Below are 26203 nucleotides of genomic sequence, written 5' to 3' on the forward strand. Positions count from 1 at the left end.
GTTCAGTGTACACATTATATTTCCTTCAAAAAGTGTGAGGTGTCGTGCTGGAAATTTGGAGTGGTTAGGTGATGGTCGGCGTGTGTTCAAAATTATTAGTGAAATATTGCTGATATTTTTATTTTATAGTGATTTGATATTGTGACATTTAGCTTATTGATAATTTAGCGATATATTATTTTCTTCCCAAAACTTTTTAATATATTTTTCACGAAAAAATGGTACATTTTGCCATTTAATATATTAAATGTAAAACAATAAATATGGAATCTTTTGAGTTTTCTTTCTGTTTGATAAAATATAGAATATTTACAACGAGATAGCTCACTAACGATAAAGCCTCGTCACCATACATGGGTCAATTACAATCAGGTCCTAAGCTAATGTCCAAGCAAGTCAAATCAATACACACATCAACCAATGGCAAATTAACGAAATTAAAAGTTGGTTATCGTCGAGATGATACTTGTATCACATAAATATAAATACTACAGCCAAGTCCATAAAGTTGAGGGATTTGTTTGCGAAATTGTGATAGATTTTTAGGGGCTAATTTTAGATGAGTAATGTTATTCATATTATGTTTTTGTACCACATTTTCATACAATTTTAGGTGGCATTTGATGTGAACAACCACATTATTTGAATTAATCAGATTTTTAAATTTAATTCATTATTTAATAAACTAATAATTAAAAAAAAATTAATCAATTAAATGATGATTGTGGTATACGATGAGTATTTCTCCTTCATTTCTTTAGGTTTTACAAATTTTTTAAATGATATAACTGTGCATATCAGACAACACATAAGATGATATAAAAATATAATATGAATAACATTACTCGGTTTAAATTTCAAATAGTAGTAGTAATGAAAAGGTGCGAAAAGAGTTGCACTTCCACACGCTCTATATATTTGGCGGGAAAATCGAACCGGCCCCAAATTAATCGTACGGTGAAAGCTTCTCTCTTACAAAAACCCTAATTAAGTGGACCTGTCACTTCCAATTCTCCGATCGTCTCCGCTCATTTTCCCGACATTTGGCGCCATTTCTCCCCATCAATCAATCCAGTCAAATGACGGTTCATAGGTCTCGCGATATTGCTCCGCCCAAAACGACGCCTCGGAAGCCCAAGACGCCGCTCAAATTAGAGCCCCCCACGCCAGCCCAGACCCACGAGTCCTCCACTCCTTCACTCACCGCTTCGACTTCCTCCTCCTCCCAACCCCAAAACCCTGGCCCTAATTTTGCCCCGAATCCCCGAAAGGGCTCTGTCGGGTTGGGCTCCGGGTCGGCTCCTGTTGTGGGAGTGATGCGGCGGCGGAGTCTGCGTCTCGCTTCCAAGTCTCTGGGTTCTGCCGAAGCGGTGGGGAGAGCGAGTGGCTGGGGAGAAGGTGATGATCGTGATTCGAATGGAGAGGTGGGTTTTGCTCTGTTTGGGAAAAGGGTTATGGTTGCGGGTGCGGGAGTTGAGGAAGAGTCTGAGGAGAAGAAAAGGAAGTTGGAGATCGATATTAATGTGCCGGCTTCCGAATGTGAAGGGGAAGATGGAGAGAGTAGGCGGTTTTTGAGTTTGCGGTCGGGGAAGAAAGTGGCGAAACGGGGAGTGGATGGTAGTAGTAATGGTGCTCTGGTGATTGATTTAGTTGCCGATGAGAATGGTAGCGTGACGAGGGAAGGTGGAGTTGGAAGAGGAGAGAGAGGGAAGAGAAAGTTGGGGGAGAGTCGTTCTGCAGTCAATGGTGTCGATGTGGTGGAGATGGATTCAGATTCGGATTCGGACACGGAGACGGCAAGTGAGAGTGTATTGAAGAGTAGTAGTCCTAAAGGGAAGAAGAAGTTGAGCGAAGCCATTGAAGATCTTGAAGATGACGTGACTCCCAGCGAGAATGATACAGAAAAGGGCAGAAGGAGATACAGCAGCAAAGAAAAAGGGAAGGGGAAATTGGTTGGAGAAGCGGATTTATCGAATGCTAATGATGGAGGAGAGAATGTAGCTGTGGACAATGTGTTTTCTGCTCCTATTCATACTGGAGAGAAGGTAGCATTGCACGATCAGAGGCAGGTAAATGACAGTAACAGTAATACAAGGGAGAATGTATCAGATGGAAACGTATACATGGAGCGGTTTCGAGAAATAGCTAGGCGAAATGCGTCTCGATTTGCATATTTTTCTGCTGAAGAGGAACAGGTGAATCATTTGCCTCCTGATGCTGAAGTGCCACAGGACATCGAAGATTGGCCTGGTCCCTTCTCTACGGCCATCAAAATTATTAAGGATCGAGCAGAAAAAGATGTGCAAGTGCACTATAAAGACAAGACCAAGCCACCATCAGTGAATTGGGTTCCTAAGAAGTTTCCAGACCGTCCCCTCCCAAAACTTTCGGTTCCCTCACTGCAAGATCTATGTTTGTTGGTTCTTGCTAAGAATGCTGATGCAATTGTTTCACTTGACCATGTGGCAGATGCTTTGAGGCACCGGCTAAGTCAGATGCTTTGTGATTCTCGAAGAATGAACAGTCATCTATTCGAACTTCTTGTTCAGGGAACTCCAACAGAGGTTCGGTTACGGGATTGCTCATGGATGACTGAGGAGCAGTTTACAAAATCTTTTCAGCAGTGCGACACCGTCAATTTATCAGTACGTTCTCTTATTTTTGGTTGAGCTTCAGTTTTTCATATATAACATTCATTTGTATCTGGTGTGTGTGTGTGATATATCAGGCGAATTTGAAATGCTTAGTCTGAGTCAATAGACAAGCTTGCTATGTATGAATGCAATTATGGTTCATAGGTAGAAGATGAGAATACTCTGCTCTTATTGTATTGTGATGCTCATTTAACTGAACTGAGCTTTTATCCTGAATAATTAGAGTCTTGCTTCTTATAGTATCGACACTCCTGTTAACTGCGAGCCGAGAGAGAGAGAGAGAGTAGAGAATGTTGAACTGACCATAGTTCGAGAATGTTGAACTGACCATAGTTCCTATATTAGAGTTTTCGGTGCCAATTCTGTTGCCACAAGGATGTGGGAAACTTTTGGTGCTGAAAGTCTACTTCATATAGTATTCGTGCTTCTGTTAAATGGGAGCAGAGGGACATTTCAAGTGATATCCTGATAAATTTAGCTTAGCAACCTGCATTAATGTTCAATAAAATAAAAGGATTAATTACTCACTGAAAGCCATTTCTGTTGTTTTATCAGTAATATGGAAGTTCATTGTTCATTGAGTGTAGACTTCCAGCTTCTTGTCTTGTAATCTGAAACTTTTTTACTCTCTGGTGAAAAAATCAGGTGTTACAACTTGATCAGTGTGGGCGTTGTATGCCAGATTATATATTGCATTCTACTTTAGCTCGGTCATCAAATTGCTTGCCTAACCTAGTCACTTTATCCCTAAGTGGTGCTTGCCGTCTCTCAGATGTTGGGCTTGGTCAACTTATTTCTTCTGCCCCTGCACTAAGATCTCTAAACCTCAGCCAGTGCTCTCTTCTCACTTACTTGAGTATTGGCACTTTAGCGGACTCATTGGGATCAGTTCTGAAGGAACTATATCTAAATGATTGCCAAGGCATTGATGCTATGCTTATGCTACCAGAACTGAAGAAGCTTGAGCGTTTGGAGGTTTTCTCGCTAGCAGGCTTCGAAAATGTTTGCGACAATTTTATTAGGGAATTTATCACTTCTCGTGGTCACAGTTTGAAGGAGCTTGTTCTGACTGATTGTGTGTAAGTGTTTCTAACACTTCTCAGTGCACAACTTTTGCAATAAATTCTCTCATCTGCTCCTCAATTATATGTTGTTTTTCTACTTATGCGGGTTGCTTTTTATTTTGTGCAGAAAATTGACAGATTCTTCTGTGAAAGTGATAGCTGAAACCTGTTCGGGATTATGTGCACTTGACCTTGCTAACTTGAACAAATTGACTGATTCTACTTTAGGATATCTTGCAAATGGTTGCCAAGCAATTCAAACATTAAATTTTCGACGGAATCCATTCAGGTGCTTTCCTTAATGAATAGGTTTAATTTTATTCTTTTTCCATCAAAGTAGATATGATTTTTAGTTTGTTTTTGCTAGAGATTATTGCAATGCTGGTACTCGGTCCTGTTTAGACAGAGTGCACGTGACTAATTAATTTGGTATGAGACTTAATGGAGTAGTTCTTAGTTGCGCTGACCCTTGATAAATTTTCTGGGTTGGATTTTCGACCCCCGTTGAGTCGTTAATAGAACCTGATATATTTTTACTGTTATATGCTGATGTGATTTTAGTTTCATTTTGGTGCTCAATGCACAAAATAGGCATTCCTCTGAGTGATACACTTACAGAACAATCTATTCCCTGTGTGACAGTGATGAAGCCATTGCTGCATTCCTGGAAACTTCTGGAGAATGCTTACAGGAACTTTCACTAAATCATATTGAGATGGTAAAACTTTGCTCTCTCTCTCTCTCTCTCTCTCTCTCTCTCTCTCTCTCTCTCTCTCTCTCTCTCTCTCTCTCTCACACACACACACACACACACACACACACACACACACACACAGTCACATCTTGTATGAGAACCAGAATACACATTCGCAGTGAGTTTGTGTGTGCACACCCACCCAAACTCACGCGCACTCACACTGTCGATAATTTATGTCTGCTAAATTGCACGAGCCAAAGTTGGGGTTTGACTGTGATAATCTGCTCGCCACTTGCTTGAGCAGTAGGCCAGAGGTTGATTGAGACCCTGGTCTACATAGCCATAACTAGTTAGTTGTTCTTACATTATGAATACGGATTGGGTTCTTTTCAGGTCGGCCACAACACAGCCATATCACTTGCCAAACGTTCAAGGATGTTGCATACTCTAGATCTATCATGGTGCCGGAATTTGACAGATGAGGCCCTGGGTTTAATTGTGGACAGCTGCCTATCACTGAGGATACTAAAACTTCTTGGATGCACTCAGGTACGTACAAACTGTGATCAGTGTTCTAATTTTGTATCGTGTCTTGACAATCTGTGGCATGATAAGTCATGTCGAATGGTGCTCGTTGCAGATCACAGATACTTTTCTGGATGGACACTCAAATCCAGAGGTGAGAATTATTGGCTTGAAATTTTCTCCGATACTAGAACATCTCAAGGCGCTTAATCCTCACGAAGGCCCACTGCGTTATTCCTCAGTCTGTTGAATTTAATCACCTGTTCGGGTCATTGTCGCAACATTCTGTAGCCAATCCATCAACTTTTGTAAAGGAAATGCAGCGTTTTCCTGTATCTGTAATCAAACAGTGGAAAGGTGGATATTTTGGTAGTCGTTTCATAGTAATCAAGTTGAATGCTTTTCTTCCTTTCACTTTCGGTGGATGGAGAATTTGTATCTTTAGCTTTTCTTTAACTAGAAATCTGGTATTTTCATTTTTCAACAACCCAAAGTATCAGCTAGACAAGTAAAGGAAATTGGAAATTAAGGAACTAGTTATATGGGATTCAACCCAAAAAAAAGACGTTATGGGAATGACGTGTTAAGGGCTCATTTGAAAATGATTCTCGGAGGGTTGTAATTATTTTTGGAAAGAATATGGGAACTGCTTTTCTATAAAATCGCTTCAAAGAGATGATATATATTGTAAGAGCATCATCAAGTGAATTTAACTTATGTAACGGTTATCAGTATGAGATTTTTCATATTTTGGTTCTCATGCTTTTCTTATTTAAATGTGAGAGTTGGTTAGACTGTCATTAGTTTTTCCACTTCAAGAGACGAGGTAGAGGTAAATTATCACCTTTTACCCTCTTCAGTTAACGAAAAGGTAAGAGTTAGCGTTGCTTAAAAGTTAAAGGGCAAATAAGGAGGTAAATGTGAATGGAATGTTAAAATGAACGTAGAAAAAGCAGAAAAAAACTAAAGTTGTCTGGAAAAAAAGCAATAAGAAAAAGAGAGAAAAAGAAAAAGGTGAAAGGACTAACAATATATACACGAATTTCTGTGTTTTTATTTATTTTTTAAGAAAATTGTAGCACCAGTCTCTTGATTTTAATTTAATCGGAGTAATGGTAACTTAACTAAAATTTTTGACCCCCTTTTACTCATCAAAATATGCAATTATAGTCTTTTTCATCTACTTCATTAGAACTCTGTCAAAATGTGTATAAAAAGGTCGTACCCAGTGCACAAGGCTCCCGCTTTACGCAGGGTCTGGGATAGGTGAATGTCGGCTAACCTTACCCCCATTTATGGAGAGGCTGCTCCCAAGTCTCGAACCGAGACCTACCGCTCATGGGCGAAGTCCATCAAGTTAAGGTACTTCAACCTAATTGTAGCAATAGTCTTTTCAAAATGACTCATTTTAATGAAATTGTAACGAAATTGATGAAAATGACTATAATTGCAAGTTTTGATGTATTAAGAAATCAACAATCAAGAATTTTTAATTAAAAAAACATAAATTAGTTCGTAAATCTTTGGGCCTCTATTCTATTACCCAGGAATAAAAACTTTATGGATAAAACCCAACCGAATATAAAGCGGCTGATTCCGAAGAACGGACTCAGAAATGCTCGGTGTCATTTTCTTTTTAAAGTTAAGGTACTTCTTTGAAGGTGATTGGAAAGTCTGATCGAGGGACTATGATTCTCTGCCTTTCATCCCCATCTCTTACATTCTTTTATTTTATTTTTCTTTTATTATAATATTGATGTAGTTTAATCGTAATCGTTCAAATAAAATAAAAAAAAAAAAAAAATATTGACGTGACTTAACATAACTTAATCATGATGGTTAAAATTAATACAAGATTTTGACGTGATTTGGTTGAGATGCTTTTCTCTCTCTCAAAGACTTGGATTTCTTTCGTCAAACGAAAGTGCTTTTCTACAATTTTCTCTTTTCCCTTTACCGGAATACGAAGTTGAGAGTAAGCATCTTTCCTCTAATATTTGGGCTCGTCGCAGAACCAAACGAGACATTGCAGCAGAAAAATTCACACACAAACAACACTGAATCAATGGCAATTCCAGACAGGGTAATTACACTCGATGTGGAGGGAAATCCCCCTACCAGTCCTTATCTCAAAACTGGTGGAAACCCAGCAACTTCTGCAACTTGGTCTATTCCTACCCAGCATGACAGCGATGGTCAAGAAGGTAAGCTGCTAATTACCCATGTTTTGATTTTACTTTTATTTCCATGTAACTCTCAAATGATGCTTAAAGATGTCATCTTTTTTTGCGGGGTGGAGGACTTTTAACTGAACCCAGTAAGTGATTAATTGAAAACTACTCTACTGTATTGTACTGTACTGCTGCTAATTACCCATATTTTGATTCTACTTCTACTGCATATATAATGCTTAAATCACACGTAAAAGAGATTCCATCTTTTTGGTGGGGTGGGAGTTTTTAACTGAACCCAGTAAATGATTCTTGCAAATATGGTGGAAAAAAGTGAACTTGGATCAGTACCTGCCACTCTACCGTGCTGCATTTAGTGGCAATTGGGAAGAGGCTAGCAAGTTTCTGGACAGTCATCCAGATGCTGCGAAAGCTAGGATCTCAGATTTATCAATGACTGCACTGCATGTTGCTGCAAGTGAAGGGCACTCCGAATTCGTTGAGAAATTAGTGAAACGTGTTCCTAGTGATGTCCTCGAAATGCAGGACATAATGGGATTCACGCCGCTTCACTATGCTGCAATAGGTGGAAGCCCGAGGTCTGCCAAGGCTTTGTTGATGGAAAATCCAAAGTTGGCACAATGTGTAGATGCCAAAGGAAGAACTCCGTTGCTCCTAGCTGCCACTTTCGCATCTGAGAATAAGGAATTGGTGTGGTACTTCTTGTTGGTAACTACTGATGAGGCGCCTGGTCGTCCTTTCACTGGTGATTGGGCTGCTAACCTTGTCAATGTGCTTATCGCCTCCGGTTTCCTTGGTAAAAACCACTCACAATGTGGAACATGTTCCTTTTCGCTAATCCTATCATTATAATTTGATTGCTTACAATTTTCTGCAACAGAAATTTCACTATATCTGCTTCATCTATATCCTGAGTTGGCCATTGCTATTGATCAAGATGATTGTACTCCTTTATATGTTTTGGCAAGCAACCAGTCATACTTCCTCAGTGGCAGCAGGCTTGGCTTCTGGGAAAGCTGCATTTACTCATGTTAAGACCCTCGTCTCATTTTCAACTTTAACATTTTCCTGCTTACTTGTTCAATTTGTTTATCGTACTGATTTTAAAGAGGTTGCTTATTATTTTCCATTTCGTTTCAGTTCTCCCAGTTGAAGTGCACTCCAGACCACCACACTCAGTGAGAGCCGATGTGGCTCGCTACCATGGAAGCATCCAAAACCTTCTGGCAATGCCAACACCAGAACAGTATGGAGGTCAGGGTTTGCGATTTCTATATTAATTTGTTGTTTAACTATTGTCAGCTTTTTATCATATGTGAGAAAAAACGACGATGAGGTTTACCTCTATAGTACAACGATATTAGGCAAAGTTCTATCTTCTTTTGGTTGGATAAAAGAAAGAAAAAACAGGGGTTGCAGTGAAAAGATGTAATTAGGTGATTCTGGGGTAAAATTACACCTTTTTGAATTTTATTTTCATAATTTTTCGGAACTCACATTGACTGAAGGTGTAGATTGTGAGCTCTAAATGTTATACGTTTGAATAGGAATAAGGAGCCAAAGGAAGTGTACCCTACAGCCAAATATTGTCGTACCGCTATAGTTGTACTGCCTTTTAAATGAAAATAATCGAACCTCGTCTATTTTTAAACTTCATAGTATGAAAGAAAAATGGATTTGTCAAATCACCTTCATGGTTTTAGTGACCACTTAGAGATGAAACCAGTCATGTTACTCCGAAAGGAATTGTCAGGTATCAATCTGCATAAATGACACTTCTTGCTTGGTTTGGTTCTCTGTTGCAGTTCTTCACGGGTTAAGAAGAACACTTTTTGGAGCTATTAAACGAATAGGTGCGATTTGAAACCTTACCCTACCATATTTACCACTGCTGGATGCCTTTCACCCACATGTTTCACATTTTTAATTTGCAGCACCAGATCAATTCACACGACTCCACGATGCAAAACTTAGTCATCACTATGCATTTGAACTGGTAAAACGTATTTGCTTTCAACTTTCACAAACGCATATTTCTTGGCGTTTCAATCGTCTTTTGAAATCAGATATACTGTACATAGCCACCGTTAATGGAATAGTTGAAATTATAAGAACGCTCCTAGAATCTTTTCCTCATCTAATATGGGTTTGCAAGAACAGCACCGACCAATATTTGTTACTCCCCTCTGCTATTGAGCTTCGGCATGAACATCTTTTTCGTGCTGTGTATGATAAGACTGCACGAAGTAAATTAATGGCTACTGCACTACCTGAATCGAGGGATACCATCTTGCATCTGGCAGCAAAGTTGGCTCCTCTTCCCCAACTCTCATCAATTTCCGGTGCAGCTCTACAAATGCAGAGAGAGTTGCAGTGGTTTAAGGTGTTCACTCGCAAAATTTATCAATTGTTAGTATTTGCTCATGTTTGACATTCTTAATAATTCTTTTATTTTGTATGTTTAGATGGTGGAGAAAATAGTTCACCCTTATTATAAGGAGAGCCGGAACAAAAACGAAGAAACTGCTAGGGAATTATTCACCAAGGAGCACAAAGCATTGGCTGAGAGTGGAGAGAAATGGCTAAAGGATACATCAAATTCTTGCATGCTCGTAGCAACTCTCATTGCCACAGTTGTGTTTGCTGCTGCTTTTACAGTACCTGGAGGTAATGACAACGAAGGAGCTCCAAATTTCTTAGAGAAGAAGTCAGTCATATTCATGGTGTTTGTTGTTTCGGATGCAGTAGCTCTATTTTCTTCTTTAACTTCCCTTTTGATGTTTCTATCAATCCTAACCGCACGTTATGCTGAAGAAGATTTCCTCTACTCACTACCAAGGCGGTTGATAATCGGTTTGGCCACCCTCTTCTTTGCCATAGCCGCCACTATGGTAGCCTTCGGTGCAACCCTTTCGATTGTGCTCAGCAACAAATTCAATTGGGTTTCCACCCCAATCACTTTGCTGGCATGTTTTCCGGTGACTCTTTTTGCCTTGCAGCAGCTTCCCTTGTTTATCCAAATGGTCCGATCGACATTTGGACGGAGCATGTTTCGCCATAAAAAACTTCGGTAACTCGAAGGACGGATGGAAGAAAAAATGTTAGAACTTGTGTTTTGGCTGTGTTTTTGTATACTGAATTACTGATCAACGATGAAGGGCAAATTACGCAAAAATCCAGAGTACTTATGTATGTTGTGGCTCATATTACTGGTGATTTAATTGTCATTGTTTGGCTAGACAAGAAATTAATCACAATTATTTATGAATTCTCTGTAGTTCTAAAAAACCTTGGTCATTTCTGGGAAGTGCTTTTAAATGGCTTAAAACATTTTTAATGAAAATTGTGTTTCTAATCAATCTTTAGTAAAAATAAAAATGAAACTTGAAAAAGCAGGTGTTTTTTGCAAAAAAACATTTCAGTATTTTTGAAATTCAAAATCATTTTTTCTAAAAACGCTTTCAGTATTTAAAAGCACTTCCCAAATAATTTCCTTGTCTTACTGAGTCCATTTGTTTACACCTTGACTGGATAGGCAAATAATCGCTGTAGGCTAATTTTCATCTTGGTCCATGCAGAGACAATGATTTTAATTCGACATTTATGGTGAAAAAGTTGTAAATTAAATATATGGAGTGAGATTAGTTAACAATTTTAGTCCAAACCAAAATTTTCTTTGGTCCTCTGTTAAAAAAGCGAATGTGCGTCTCCCAAGTAAGATTCAAATTGTTTCAAACATTGACTTAACTTAGAGCATCTCTAATGCGAGTCTCTTTTTAGGAATGTCCATCACCGCCATTTAGGGATTTAAAACAAATATACTTGGGAGTGTCCTTATAGTATAGTCCTTAAATTTAAAGAATAAAAGGTTTAAAAATAAAATAAAATAAAATATAAAAAAAAAAAACATTGTTGTTTTCGCAACTGTTGATTTTCCTTCAATAAACCCAAAAAAAAAATAAAAATAGTGGGACTCATGCGTGCATTTAGCTGGACAGCAGCAAGGAATCTGCACGTGGATAGACCAAGTTTTCCACTCAAAAGGCTCACTGGACTCCGTAACTTATATGTGGGGTGTAACAACCCACCTCGATAATTTTTACGGATTTTAGAACGGAAGGGTATTTTGGTTTTTTCTCCTTGTGGGCTCGAAATTTTTTAAATGAGTTACTTTTTGGGTCTTAATGCTATTTTCGTCTTTGACTTCAGTCCTGATATTCTTATCACTGCTAACAACACGCTACGCTGAGAAAGACTTCTTGGAGGCCTTGCCGAAGAGGTTGATTTTGGGACTCGGATCTCTCTTCTTTTCGTTAGCCACCATGATGGTAGCCTTCGGAACAGCTCTTTCGATTGTGCTAACTCAGAGATTGGATTGGATTTATGTTCCAATTACTTTACTGGCTTGTTTTCCGGTGGCTATGTTCGTGATCTTACAGCTTCCATTGTTTATCCAGATGATCCGATCAACTTCTGGATCCGGCATCTTTTCCCCCTAAAACCCTAGCTTGTCTGGAAAATCTGGCAAATAATTGTATCAATTTATGTTGTACGTGTATCTTTCAAAAACCATAGATTAATGTCTCCTTAATCTCCTCGAATAGTTATACTGGTTCGGATAAACCTTCGAGGAGATTAAGGAGACAATCAATGGCATTCCCAAACAGTGAATTCTCACAACAATAATTTCTTGAAAGCAGAAACTAGAGAGAGAGAGAGAGAGAGAGTGAATATCGTGTTTCATTGACAATATTTGTTGAACAAGGAAGTACAATCTATACCAAGAACCTTGCAGGGTCTCTTTTGACACCAGGACTTTGCGCGGGAAGTGAAATTTCAGATTTTGTATTCTTCTACTGTAATTTTCTTTTAACTCCTAAAGAATGAAATACAATTCATGAATTTCTGTTGAATCGGCTATCAGGTCTTGAAACAAAGCAAGTAAGTCTGCTCCTCAGACAATTGAGAGTTCGCCCTTTCAATGATCTGACAATAACGAAAATCTGCATCATTCCTCCTTGTTCTAAATATAAAAACTATAGATCATATGCTATAACTGCAAGCTACAAATGCACAACCACGATAATACCTCAAAGCCCATCTTTCGGTACAGTTCCTGGGCGGGTTTGTTCTTTCTATCCACATGCACATATATCTGTTCCACGTTAGCTACATTTAAACAGAAAAAGAAAGGGAATGAGAAGACTCAGAAGAGGAATTCAAGTGGTCAGACATTTCTATAATCCCAGAGAACAGTTCATGCAGTATTTCATCTTACCATTTAAAATTGCGGATCTAATAGCAAATTGTAGCATATTGCTTGCAATACCCTGTCGTCGTGCTGCTTTGGCCACACATAAGTTTGAAATATAACCATATCTACTTGACTGTGTCCTGTTGGTACTGCAAAAGAGAGGAGCTTTTACCCGTTCCTGCAACAGAGATTAATCTCATGGTCAGTTCAGCAAAAAGCCAATAACTGGATAGACCGGTAGATACAAATGCAGTAGGGTCTTTAGTTTTTAAACAAGATGTTTGTACCCCTGGAAAGGTCTCTCCATCCAACAAGTACCGAATGCTCAAATCAAGTGTTCCAACTACACTTTTCACAACAGTGCGTTTCACATTCTTTGTGTCCTTCTTCACCTGACAAATTCGAAAGCAAACAGTCACCATCAATGGTATATTTTTATAGACTGGTAACTTTAGCTAAATATAACATGCCCTAATGCAAAGAAGGGTTTTCTGAGTTCAAACTAACAAACCAGAACCACACTCCTTCAAATATGTCATACCGTAACAATGCATGTGCATAGCTGCCCATTCTGCCCCTTTGCTCGTCTTTTTATAGCATTGAATGCCTAAAGAGATTAAAAGTATAATTCAGAATTTTATTTGAGACATCCATTTACACACATGGGAAATGCAAATGAATCTTCCCTACCCGGTCTGCAAATTTCCTTTTGTTACTATCAGCAAATCTGTGTCAATCAAGCGTAGCTAGAATCAGCAGTGTCCAACCCTCCATTTGATTGATAAAAAAAAACTTAACAGACGCTTGAAGCCTACTAAAGACTGCACATGCAGAGAGAATTCCACCACTGGCAGGATCCAGCCATGGGGGTAATTCTGTAGAAATCTTGATTGATTCAGAACTAGAAGTTCTGAACCTTTCCTCCCTTGTTTTATCTATCACCTTGATTGCCAGCTTTTGTTAAAAGGGCAGGACTATTCCTCTGCATGTATGCTCTATATAATGACTTCAGATGGTCTAGACCATTTAGTCGACCTACCTATATTAGGAACTTTATGTTCCCCATTTAGTTTGAGTAGTTCGATTAACAAAGACCAAAGAGACAGAGAAAGACAGAAAGACAAAGAGGGAAGTCTGAAAGTAATAAAGAACTACAGTACACACCGGTCATTTTTTTGCTCCTCCCAGTGACTTTCTGCACGTAGCCATGCTGCTGTCTGTCACAAACCCAAAAGCATAAAAAAAAAAACAAATATTATTCGTGGGCACAAATAACTTACACTTAGAAATTTCGTGGCCAAGATGCGACATCTAGAGATTGATTACTCACCCAGTATTCTTCATCCAGTGTGGCTTCTCGTGCAACAAATTGTCCAAATTCCAACTTTTTCTCTTGATCTAAATCTTCATCTGATGGCTGCAGCCGGTCAAATTGTAGATCAGGATGCTTTGATGGTTCACAGTGAGGAATAGTTTGTGTTGGAAGCTCTACTGAAAGTTCTTCCCTCTTCCTTGGATGAGAGGACTTTGAATCCCTTTTCCTGTTCATTTGGTAATGAAATAAGATAATGAAAGATATGTAGCGCAGCTAATATACTAAATTTCAATTAGCTATAAGGAGACGCCTTTACTTGAACTAGAGTATTGCATAAGAAACAAAATTAACTGGCTAGATCAAATAAAACTAAAGAATTTCCATATAGGACATCAGCACACAGAAAAAAGAAAAACCTTCAAGAATACAGTACAATAAGAATTTAAGAATACAAGTTACAACAGAAAGTAAATGAACTAACCCAATATCAATCGAAATATAAATTGTAACTCACACGTACCAAGTGGCATTGATCCTGAGAAACTTTTGATGACTTCTACATTTGACATGGGAAAATCTCAACAGCACAGGCTTGTCAATTGAAATCGTCAACATCAGAACAGTTCTTCCTCTGGAATTGACTTTCACAGAGAGAGATGCTTCTTAGAGAAATGTCTTACGTCACGAAGTTGGTGACAATCATTCCCAGCATGTGAAACGCTTGTTTGATCCCTGCTGGATGTGGCTGTCTATTAGAACAAAAGCAAATAATTTCAAAAAACATGACTGCGGATATAATACCAGTTATAACTACCTAGCTGTCAAGCGCGGGGCAGTAAATAGTGGATAAGACAAAGATGACACCATGTAGGCTTGAGTCTATTGATTTATTAATGAAAAAGAACGATCTATCAAAAAGTGCCTAAACAATGTTAGTTAAAATACCATTCTTGTGACTTCCCAGTACACAATTATTACCACATCATACGGGACCGAAATCTGGATTCCCATGATGATTTTGGGGCGAGATAGAGTTTGGATTCTAGACCTCCAGCACTGAAGAGGAACCCAAACTCAAAAGTGGTCCTAACAAAAACGGCCATAAGCGGTTTATCTTCATTGCGTTACTCGGAAGGATCTATCTGGTGAAGGAAACAAGAAGTGGGTATGCAGCAAATACACAGGTTTGTGGACAAAACCAGGGGCAGCTCTAAATGTGTACAACAAGTTGATATCACTGAAACCTCATTCTTTTATTCTTTTTTATTTCAATTTTTTCTATAATACCAATTATTTCCTAAAATAAACAAAAACAAAAATGGTAACCAAAATCTTGGCCAAAGATTTTGTTGAGATTAATTAGTGGATAATCAGCATAACATGCTCTTAATGGTGGGACTTGAATAATAATTACTGAGGACCACTCAGAAAATATTATCCAAAAAAATAATTTACCAAATTTGGGGGCTTGAAGCTCCAATTGCAGAGAGCATTTAGCCCCACACCCACTGCCAAACTAAGCTTCTCTCCTTTTCTTCCTTCCCTTCTTTATACCAAACAAATCAAGATTTACCAAATAATCAATGGATAAATCTTTACCCTAATCACATTTTTCGCACTTGCATGCACTCATTAGAAAATTTAGAAACTTTAAGCATAAACATGGGCACATGTAATCCGCACATGGATGATTGACATAAATTATGGAATTTAATTTTAAAAAATTAACGCAATATTTCTACCCACGTCAATCAATCGATATCCACAATGTAAGAGAAATTACAAACATTTCTTTTTACAATTCTTTTTCTTGTAGCGTAATTTTATACTTTCGTTGGGGAAAGAGGGCAACATTCGCCATTGTCGACTGAGTCGACTCGGAGGAGATATTCCCGACCTACTCCCTTACAGTTAAACGCCAGAATTTCGACGGAATCAAGAAAGCTAAGGGTTTCGCGCCATTGAAACGCACAAACTCACATGCAATTTCAAACTAAAGAAGAACAAGAAAAAGAAAGTTTACTCAATTCCTTGGTGGCAAAGAATCAAAGCTTCGCGTCGTTGGCGATGGAGTTGTGCGGCGAATACATGCAAAAGCGCGGGCTTTTTGGCTTGTCTGCGGTTGAAATTGATCGATACTTTGGGGCGGAGGTCACGGTGGTTTGCCGTGGCGCTGTGGGCAACGGTTACGGCGCGGTTGGATTTTTGGGGAGAGAAGAAGTGGAAAGCATTTTGCTTTGTAGGCGCGCACAGCGATGAGTCGATGACTTGCGTTGCGACGTTTTCCTTTGAAATTAAAAAATGAAAATTAGTTACAAGAGAAGGTTCGGATGTCGTATAATTGTGGGCCCTTTGATAAATAGTTCAAAACATGTTTAAAATAACAGAATTGAATCATCGCCGGATCCCATTCCTAAGAATTCTAAGAATCAACACACACAGACTGTTGATTAAAAATCATGCGGCCACAATTTTTTTCTTTTTTATATTTTTCATGCAAAACGATACTGTTTTACTTTTAAAAATATAAAAAACATTTAAATTGGGAACGCACGATTTTTTATCAACGATCTGTGTGCATTGATCCCTAGGATCTCCAGGGAGGGGATCCGGCGAGGATCCAAATCCTAAAATATCGATAGAGATGGAAATAACAATATGTAAATTTATAGAAATATCAATGGATGTATATCAATACCGACAATGATTGTTTTTCAAGAAATTATGGAAATTTGCAATGGTTAGATATATCAACTCATCCAGATTTAGCTGAAATTAGAGAAAATTTTCAAAAGTTCAACATCTTCAATATGTTCCGACAAAATTTATGTAATGAATTGTAAATATGGTCGATATTCATTGATTTTCCTATATCTCGTGAAGTTCACCAATACATAAACTACGGACAAAAACTTTGTTCTAATACTCCTCCATTTCAATGTAAAGGATGGTAGCAGCACCCAGCAAGAAGATGGTGAACGAGGTGAACATTGCATTAGGCAGAAATTTAAACATCATTTACACGATGCTAAACAACAAAAGTAGACAAAACCGTGATCTGATTTGCAAGCATGCTCAGCTCAAGGACATAACAGCATGTACAATTACTTGTGTAAATCTGCAGCGTCCTCCTATCCATCGATCCACCACACAGAAAGGCCATTGTGTGATGAAACATTAACACACCCGTTTGCGCGAAAACTCGCTTCACTTCATTTTAAGGGATCCGAAGGACTGGAATAAGAAATCACATCCGTTTCAGGTCTCTGCTGCTGTTCCTGCTGAAGAACAATGCAACGTAAACTCAGTCTCTGGAGTATTTCGTAACAGATTAATCACAAAGTAATCTAATCCGTCCCCATCAAGGTGCAAATACCATTAGCGATTCTGAAAAATCTAAACTACGAAAAGGCACGTTTGTGAATTCAGCAGACACGGGAATCAGGAACAAAAGAAACAATCTTCACCGTAGAAAAGACATAGCAAATAACTAGCATGCTAATCGACCCTAGGATGTGTGGAGTACGTGGGTGTCAACGCAGAAAATAAGAACAAAATGTATAACAGTAAGAGCTAGGTAATCGAGTACACTGTCAAAAGCGAGTTTTCATGTGTAAATTCAACAGTCGTACCTTGTCTTTGGACTTGTATGTATTGTAGATATCAGTGTAGTTTACGATGGCCTCAACTCTATCTAGTGATGCTTGCAACTTTCCCGAGTTCATGTTGAACCACGGTTCACCAGTACCCAATGCCCTAATTAATTCAAGGTTTCGACCATGAGCCATAACTACTCACAATCAAATTAGAAGTTGAAACAGAAACAAGAACACAACCGCATGTAATTTGAAGAAAAATAATTCGAATACTAAACAATAAAAGACGGTAAAACCTCAACAGATATGAAAAATAAATAATGATAAGGAGCTAACTTGAAAGCACGCTACAAGAGATAGTACTTTGAATTATCTCTACTTCCATAAATGCATACAAGACTAAGGAACTTGCCCGGTGATTTCTGGAAGCACATAATCCGCCCTCCACCCAAAGCGCAAATCCACACCAGGGACCAAGCCAACCGATGTCTTATTCCGGATCCGAGATATGCCATCTCCACCAAAACAAGTAGTAAGTTTCCATTTCCACCCGGTTGCATTCATTTGAAAATTATGGCCTATGCCAACCTGCTTTTTCCAACATTTTGTAACGTTAATACTACGATACTTGAAGAAATATGAGCTCAGTCCAGGCAGGGGGGCACATACGCAGAATATATGATTGTTCAAGCTAAAACATTATGAATTCCTAGTAAGTTTGGCATACGTTAATCCAAATGTGCTTGAGATGGTGCAAGGGATCCGAAATTAAGTTTGGCATACGTTAATGGTGTACGAAAGTGGAACGGGGAGTTGAATAAAAAAGTAGATTGAAAAGCATCAAACCTGAAGATTTAGATATCCAGTTAGAGGAATCTTTTTTGAAAGAACACGAACATCCTGATGGATAGGCTCGTAGATGAACTTCCACATCCGTTCAGGAGCCAACGGCTTCAATACAATCTTTCCTTGAAACTCATTGATTGGAGCATTAAAGAACTGAACCAAATCGATGATCTCAACAAATCAAATTCGGAAGCACTCAATACGGATTAATAAACAAACCTAAGACTCATAGAAGCTTATGTCCCACAATGTATACAGTATACATAAACAACTGCAGCCAATCTTTATGAAAATTTGAACATTTATCAAGTACTTTTCAGTTGTTCAATATAAACACATAGAAATTCAGTATTCTCATCGATTGTTTAGGAACCGTTTGATAACCATTTCTCCGTCATCCCACCGCCCCCTCTCCACCCTTTTCGTCCCTCTCTTCCCCCTCTGCTTTCCCTTTATCTCTACCCAATGAACCGAAAGTAAAAACTAAAACCGAAATAGTTATCAGACCGTCCTCAATGTTTACAAACACAAAAGATAACGAATCTCTCCAATTCCAAACAAAAATTCAATCCAAAAAACCAATCTTTACGAACAGGACACTTTAACTTGTGACTAGCATGGAGTAACCCAAGTAATTCTTCATATTAACACAGAAAACAGAGAATTAAGCATTGGATTATCAAAAAATTCAAACCCTTTGAACTGGGAAGGTAAGAAAACAGTTAAAACTCTTGAAGAAATTGGAATTTCGTACCTCCAGATTGAGGCCGACCCTTAAATTCTGCACTTCTTTCCGGAACTTGAAAAATAACTCCGACGGTATCAAATTTACACTGTAAAGTTCTTCGCACGAAGTTGGTTCTTCCCCACTCGAACCCCAATCCATTTTTTTGATGAATTCGGAGCCGTGAACTGTACGGACGAGGCTTTGGAGCAGTCGCTCTCTGCTTCTTCAGTGTGAGAGGAGTTGAGAGAGAGGGGAGAGCCGGGAGGAGGTTGATGAAAATGCAGACGTAAATTGCAAATGCGCCATTAAACTAGGAACCTTCTTTGGATAAGAGTGGAGGAGGGGACGGTCCATTGGGCCATTGTCCACAAATCGTCATTATGAAGATGGGATTCATTTTGATTAAAAGTGGCCCACCAAACCTTCAAAGCTTTTTTTTTTTTTTTTTTTCACAAACGATGTTCTACACAAAATTCATCTAAATTATAAAGAGAGTTATTCAAACTTGGATATCGAGGAGAAAGAACACTGCTTTAACCAATTTAGTTGAATGCAAGTCTACAGTGATATTCTAGTTTATATTAATCAAAATAGAAATGTTAAAGAGACTCTCAAGTGAAACTCTTCATGGACTCTCAGTAATTCATTTACCAACAAAATAAATATTATGCCAAAAATATGATGTGATGGAGAGTCTATAGAGAATACCGATTTTGATAATCTCAATAGCATTTCTCTAATCAAAATTACAAGAAAAGTCAAACTCAAATGCATCAAGTTTACGATATCATAAATTCCGTATTTACAACAAAATTTGAGGACTTCAAGTTTATCCAATGGCATGATGATGAAGGCACATGATCCAAGTAGTGGCTTGGGTGTGCTACCTCTTCATTAAGATCCTACCCAAAATTTCAAAATCAGTACGAAGCCATTACTAGTGATAAAGGATTAACATTGTTTCATTCCAAGAGAAATACTAAAGTAACACTCTTACAGTGAAATTTTTTATGAACTCTCTATCATCTCATGTTTTTAGTACAATGTTTTGTAATATTGGCACAAAAATTAACGTTAACTTGTAAAGTGACGAATAGTTCTTGAAGAGTTCCACTTTTAAGAATCTCCTTAACATTTCTCTCATTCCAATATGAAATTTGAAATTTTTGCTTAGACTATGACCTTCCAAGCTACAAAGTTAAATCAACCATTAAAAAGAGTGACAAGTTAGCCTTGTTTTCTTAAATCTTAATTAGAAACTAAATTTGGTTACATCAACCATGATTGTGTTTCACTTTCTTAAATCTTACTTAATTTCTCTTGGTCTCACTCAATAGCGTATAGTTATTTTTCCAAGGTAGTTTTTAGGGTTTTGCTTATTACACAAACGAGTTGTCCAAATATTTTCCTTTTATTTGGTTTGTACATTGATCACTTCTCACATTTTCGTGATAAAGTAAATTTGAAGACATTAATTTCTTCAACCTTTGACAATAGTTGGGTTACATTTCTATCAATGAGATTATGATATCTACACTATAATTATGATATTTAAACGTTGAAAGCCTCTTCCAAAACAATCTTCTGACTCCGCCGTTCTTCATATACGACAATGTAACACTTTATGTTCTTAACGTTATCCTTAATCATTGGCCCCTTCGTAAAGAAACCTCAACTTCGCGCCTAGGTTAATACGTGCACCACAACAATGTAGCACTTTATGTTCTTGACATCGTCCAAATAATTAAACGTGTTTATACTTGGCATGGTCCGAATTAAAGATTGATTTGCAGTCTAAAAATAATGATGCATATATTATGTTCCTATCAATTTTATCGGTTAACAATGTGGCTAAACCCCCAATTATATTCCTATCATTTGTTAAACTAAGATATTCTTCAAAATTATATCCTATGTAATATTTATGCATATATTATGTTCCTATCAATTATTTTCATTGTAACATCTCACATTGCCCAGAGGAGTGATCTTTAAATGTATATTTTCATCCCTACCTAGCACGAGACCTTTTGGGAGCTCACTGGCTTCGGGTTCTGTAGGAACTCCGAAGTTAAGCAAGAAGAAGGCCAGGTCACTCCCAGGATGGGTGACCCACTAGGAAGTTGCTCGTGAGTTCCCAAAAACAAAACCGTGAGGGAATGGTAAGCCCAAAGCGGACAATACCGTGCTACAGTGGTGGAGCTAGCCCGGGATGTGGTGGACCCGGGTCGGGATGTGACAAATGGTATCAGAGCCAATCCCTGGCCGGAAGTTTGCTGACGAGGACGTCGGGCCCCTAAGGGGGGTGGATTGTAACATCCCACATCGCCCAGGAGAGTGATCCTTAAATGTATATTCTCATCCCTACCTAGCACAAGGCCTTTTGGGAGCTCACTGGCTTCGAGTTCCGTAGGAACTCCGAAGTTAAGCGAGAAGGAGGCCAGAACACTCCCATGATGGGTGACCCACTAAGAAGCTGCTCGTGGGTTCCCAAAAACAAAACCGTGAGGGAATGGTAAGCTCAAAGCAAACAATATCGTGCTACGGTAGTGGAGCGGGCTCGGGATGTGGTGGACCCAGGCCGGGATGTGACATTTACTCCATCTGTCATAATTTTTTATTCACCTTATATTGATTTAACTTTTATATTTTATTATTAAGGAAGTGATTTTCACACAATTTTTAGCTTCTCAGACACTCATTTTCGTTTATGATCATCGAATTTAATAAATCAATCGAAATCAATAAATATATTAATATGAGTGTGTTAATATTACTTTCCTTACTATTAATTGAAAAGAAAAAAAAAAGACAATAAAGATTGACACAGAGTTCCAAACTTTCATTTATTTCATCAAACTTTCACCATACAATTACAAAAGTCCACCACCTTCACCAATTCATGCCCCAAAAGGAGCAATTGGTGGTTGCCAAAGCATTGGTGGAAGCAACGATCGTGTCCTTCTCGGTTCATATCTCCTCACCCAAATGTGTTTTCCATTGATTGTAAACTTTGCCTTCCTCATCCCATTGAGTATGGCCTCGATCGTCGTCGGACAGTGGAAGACAATTTTCGCAAACAGTGACTGCTCGTGTGGCTGCACCTCCTGCATTTGCAGCGACTCGATTCTAGCCCCGAAAGTCATCGTGAAAAACTGCCTCACTTCCGATTCCTGCACCGGGTACCCTTTCGAGAACGTGACAAACATCGTCCTGTCGTGTGGTGGCGCCGCCTCGTTCCTCATCTGCAGAGGTTGCTGCTGCTGCTGCAGATATGGCTGCTCATTAATTGAAAGAGAAAATGGGAATAAAGACGAAGATGATGGTTGTTGGGATGGTAACGAAGACGATGATCGTTGTGATGGTAACACCACGTTGCAGTGGTCCACAGAGTTCTGAGCGAAATTCCGCTCAATTGTCTTCTGCATGATGTCGTCGAAAGCCGGGAGGCAGACCTCGTTGACGGCCTTGGTGACGCCGCGAGCCGCTGCATCCCGGTTCTCATGGAAAAACTGGACTGAGATTTCTTTCTCTAGAAAGCTTTGCATGAGTGGGATGTCCGTCTGCTCAGAGGAAAGAGAGAAATGGGTCCCGTTGACGAGGCCGAGACAGGTGACGGCCTCATCAGCGAGCTCGTTGATCAAAATGTAGGGCAAAGAGAGCATCCTTTTCACCACATTCTTGAACCCGTCTCTCTCCAGCCAGAGCCACAGGGCCAGAACCTGCATGGACTCCAGTGGGTCCCGGAAGAGCTTCAGCACCAGAATCGTGTACAGACTTCTGTCGACGTTGTGAAACTGTTTGAAGTTCTCCTCAGTGAAAAGCGAATAACTCGAAGCCATGTCGATCTTTCCGCAGCTCCAAAACTTCAAAAGCTGCCACCTTTTTGGTCGGAAAAACACAAAGGTTACGACAAAATACCCAGAAAATAGAAATTAAAAAAGATGAAACATAAAAGTGAAAAATCAGATGAAAAAAAAAAACCCAGAAAGGAAAATTTGAAAAATACGAGATTTTCATGATAAAAATCGAACCTTCTGAAGCTGTTTTGCTCTTCTGCTGGGATGGGTTTTTTGCGTTTGTTTTCTCTCACAGCTGAAGGCACCCAGAAGATTTAAAGAGGAGTGAGACTGGCAGTCCAGAAATTGGAAACGGATGCTGAGGTGCTGTCACAATGTTGGTGTTCTTATCAAATTTTCAGAGGATATTGTTTGTTTTAGAGATTACTTTTAAGCAAGAAATAATTAATGCAAAAACAAAAAATGTATGTTTGCTTCCAACTTGTTTTATGGAATTGTTGCCTGGTGTCATTAAATCTCTCTGCTTTTCCCCTCCTTCTGAGAAAATTGTATTTACGTTTTCAATCTTTTTTTTTGTTTGTATATATATTTGTTCATCTAGAAATTTTGCGGATGTTTGGCCAGTCGATGGGTGGTTTTATCAGTAAGTATGGTTTTTATCGTGGGTGCCTTATCTTGGAAAAAGTGGGGTGTAATTGCTAGATTAAATCGTATAGAAAATTAAGAGATGATTCAGGCAATTATATATCAAAGTAATGCATACACATGAGTAATCAATGTTGAATGAACATGACATAATGGATTAGAAAACCTAAAAATTGGTCAAGACAAATCTATCCTTAAGACAAGTTTACGCCCCACCTGGAAATTGATCAAAACACAACGAATATGTCCGTGTAATACTAGCACACCAAATCATAAAACTCCAGCAAACCATAATTGTGTTGAAAACTCTTTGATATAAACTTAATAAGACACTCTAATATTTAGTGCATTATATTGATTATACGTACAATGATTAGGGGGCTTCTCTATTTATAAAATTTGAGATACTACTTTAGAAAACATGTGAAAATTACAACTCTTCACTTGATTAAATATATCATTCTACCAAAAGACACAAGAGATTTTTCAATGTGACCGGTACACGGAGTGGTACACCATGTGTTACTATATAAATGTTGGGATGTGTGTGCCAAAAAGTTAATAACTTAAAAAATAAAATTTCTCACCACTCCTATTAAAACACATGGTGTACCACTTGTGTTCTCGTCACAAAAAAATTTCTCTAAAAGACACCCTTTATAATTTCCATTCGATTAATAAATTTAATATAATAATTTGGCGGATTGCCTTGATTACTGCAGCTTTTTCTCTGTTTTCCGTAAAACGGCTCTGCATGAATCTCAACACTTGGCGACCAGTGTCTTTCATGCATATTCTGCGTTTTCCTCTGCTGCAGAAGAAACGGCAAAAGAATTAATTGAGGGATGTTAGTTGAAAATTGCAGAAATTTGTAGTGTTTTTTTTGCCCCTCGAAGGTACCTCAAGGTTTGTGTTGGCAGATGCCCCTCCACGACGTCCCTTCTATACGAGGAAGTCCAACTCCAGTATTCCACAAAGAACAACCAACCATAAAGTGTTTGATCACTCTCATAGACACCAGAAAATTTCTTAAGTGTGCTGGAAAATTTAGCAAGTTGGCAGTTTGATTTGTTTTATATGAGAAATTTATCAGTGCGCTAAAAATACGATACTGTACACCGAGTGTTATAAGTTAACACTTGTATTATGATATTTGATGCATCGTGTTGTATTCTTGGCAATAAAAAATTTCTTCTTTATATTAGGGCATTGTTTTCTAGTAGGATGAGGATTATGATTTCTTTCCTATTTTTTTGGGATTCAGAATTTGTTTTCCTATTTGTATTAGGCTTTTATAGCACTTTATGTAACTTAGCAGGAGAAATTAAGTTGTGATGAGATGTAAGGGTGGTTTGGGAGTGAGGTGCTTAAAAAAAAAGCACTCATGAAAAAAAGCTGTGAGGGTTTTAGGTGTTTGGTAAACTGAAAAAAAAAAGGTTTATTTTGGAAGCTGCTGTGAGAATAAGCAGAAATCAAAGGAAAAAGCTGAAGCTGCTATTTGCAGCTTTGGAAAACTGGTTTTTTTTCAAAGCACACGGAGCTACAGTGCTCCTTTAATGAAAAGACTCACTATCAGACTATTTTTTCTTTTTTCCAAAAGCACTTTTACAAAAAAGTTTACCAAACACTCTGTTGATTTATTTCACAGCCGCTTATTCTCACAGCACAGCTGCTTATTCTCACATCAGTTTTTTTTCAAAGCACAGTAATACCAAACCAGCCCGTAGTCTTCTGCGTGTTTACGAAACCAGAATGGAGGTAGAATAATAAGAATTAAATTCTTCCCCGAGTGATTTATGCTATTACCAAATTTTGGTAATGAAAATATTAGTTGACTCCACCCAAAATCAGAAGCCAGACTCCTAATATTCCAAGAATCAAGTGATTCCCCAGTTTAGGGATGTTGTTTATGTTTACTAATAGGATAAAGATTAGGATTCCTTTCCTATTTTGAACTAGGTTCAAGATTACTTTCCTTTAATATTACTTTCCAGTTTATGTCACAATTAGGCCTTTATAATTACAGCTCTTGTAACTCACTAAGAGAAATTAAGTCTTGACAAGATGTACTATTTTCCTTATATGGCTGTCTTGACAAATTGTTATGGATAATACTTGCATCTCCGATAAGAGAATGAACAATATCCCCAATTCAAAATACATTATACACTCTTTGCAAATAATGTATTTTCACGTATAAATCTTGTAATCGGAACGATTCAATTTCTTAACATTCAATTAAAGATCATCTGTACAAAAAAAAAAAAAATCATTCAAATCGGAGAACATATATACATTCAAGTATATGAAAGAAATCGACAATAAATACCAAATAACATATTCATAATGAATCATTAATTTATATACATTTGAATGACTCCATAAATATACAATATTCGCAAAGTGTAAAATATGTGCATTTTCCTATGAGAAGATGCACGTATTGTCCACTTTTTTTTTTCTTTATTTTATATCAACAAAACTCGGAAGTTGCGATCAACTTTTCCTCTTTGTTTTCCCATCCTTTGACCTACCAGTATCAAAATGCACTATTCGACCATATTTCCACTGATAGAAACATGTCATTCTTCGAGTATTTCGTAACTAGGATGATTATTTTCGAGTACCAATAACATCTCTGAAAACTGTGTCGTTCTTCGAGCATTTCAAGCTGTATGTCGTTCCTCAAGCATTTCGTAACTAGGATAATTAATTTCGAGTACCAATAACATCTCTGAAAACTAAGTCGTTCTTCAAGCATTTCAAGCTGCAAGTGTTCAAGCATGAACTTACAGCGACCTTCCTCTGTCTCCGGGTGCCTAAGTATCAATTCGTAAGCCTTTCCCAGGACAAGCATTGAACTGAACAACTGAATTGGATTGCGGCAT

At 38.2% G+C, this 26203-nt stretch overlaps 5 protein-coding genes across 11 annotated transcripts; 2 read left to right on the forward strand and 3 right to left on the reverse strand.

The window, feature by feature from the left end:
- Nucleotides 1–924: 924 nt before the first annotated feature.
- LOC126606908 (uncharacterized) lies at nt 925–5354 on the forward strand. The gene is made up of 6 exons (XM_050274305.1): nt 925–2645; nt 3300–3733; nt 3846–4007; nt 4361–4436; nt 4809–4964; nt 5056–5354. Exons 1-6 carry the CDS (start codon nt 1080–1082, stop codon nt 5188–5190), a joined length of 2529 nt encoding a protein of 842 aa, XP_050130262.1. The 5' UTR covers nt 925–1079; the 3' UTR covers nt 5191–5354.
- A 1488-nt stretch (nt 5355–6842) lies between these two features.
- On the forward strand, nt 6843–10400 carry LOC126606914 (uncharacterized). Its single transcript, XM_050274316.1, has 7 exons — nt 6843–7144; nt 7446–7928; nt 8013–8162; nt 8273–8386; nt 8938–8985; nt 9067–9515; nt 9598–10400. Exons 1-7 carry the CDS (start codon nt 7006–7008, stop codon nt 10204–10206), a joined length of 1992 nt encoding a protein of 663 aa, XP_050130273.1. The 5' UTR covers nt 6843–7005; the 3' UTR covers nt 10207–10400.
- Nucleotides 10401–11854: 1454 nt separating this feature from the next.
- On the reverse strand, nt 11855–15989 carry LOC126606924 (uncharacterized). 5 transcript variants are annotated; one of them, XM_050274333.1, is made up of 11 exons: nt 15725–15989; nt 14413–14433; nt 14222–14362; nt 13717–13927; nt 13551–13603; nt 13077–13113; nt 12928–12993; nt 12674–12778; nt 12411–12564; nt 12222–12301; nt 11855–12118 (listed from the first exon to the last, which is right to left on the reverse strand). In XM_050274333.1, the coding sequence occupies exons 3-11, from the start codon at nt 14314–14316 to the stop codon at nt 12053–12055; spliced, it is 867 nt and encodes a 288-aa protein (XP_050130290.1). In that variant the 5' UTR covers nt 14317–14362; nt 14413–14433; nt 15725–15989; the 3' UTR covers nt 11855–12052. The 5 variants fall into 5 exon arrangements, with proteins under 5 accessions (XP_050130290.1, XP_050130310.1, XP_050130302.1 ...); XM_050274353.1 differs by having other exon boundaries at nt 14413–14436; XM_050274345.1 differs by having other exon boundaries at nt 14413–14450.
- A 536-nt stretch (nt 15990–16525) lies between these two features.
- LOC126606953 (uncharacterized) lies at nt 16526–19230 on the reverse strand. Of its 3 annotated transcripts, none has more exons than XM_050274374.1 (4): nt 18898–19230; nt 18144–18296; nt 17334–17888; nt 16526–16979 (listed from the first exon to the last, which is right to left on the reverse strand). In XM_050274374.1, exons 1-3 carry the CDS (start codon nt 19027–19029, stop codon nt 17697–17699), a joined length of 477 nt encoding a protein of 158 aa, XP_050130331.1. In that variant the 5' UTR covers nt 19030–19230; the 3' UTR covers nt 16526–16979; nt 17334–17696. The 3 variants fall into 3 exon arrangements, with proteins under 3 accessions (XP_050130331.1, XP_050130322.1, XP_050130338.1); XM_050274365.1 differs by having other exon boundaries at nt 16526–16982; XM_050274381.1 differs by having other exon boundaries at nt 16526–16982; nt 17334–17885; nt 18898–19225.
- A 2540-nt stretch (nt 19231–21770) lies between these two features.
- LOC126588423 (uncharacterized) lies at nt 21771–22712 on the reverse strand. Its single transcript, XM_050253511.1, has one exon. It carries the CDS (start codon nt 22710–22712, stop codon nt 21771–21773), a length of 942 nt encoding a protein of 313 aa, XP_050109468.1.
- Nucleotides 22713–26203: the final 3491 nt, after the last annotated feature.

This window comes from Malus sylvestris, chromosome 2 (genome assembly GCF_916048215.2).
Source record: "Malus sylvestris chromosome 2, drMalSylv7.2, whole genome shotgun sequence".
Lineage (NCBI taxonomy): Eukaryota > Viridiplantae > Streptophyta > Magnoliopsida > Rosales > Rosaceae > Malus > Malus sylvestris.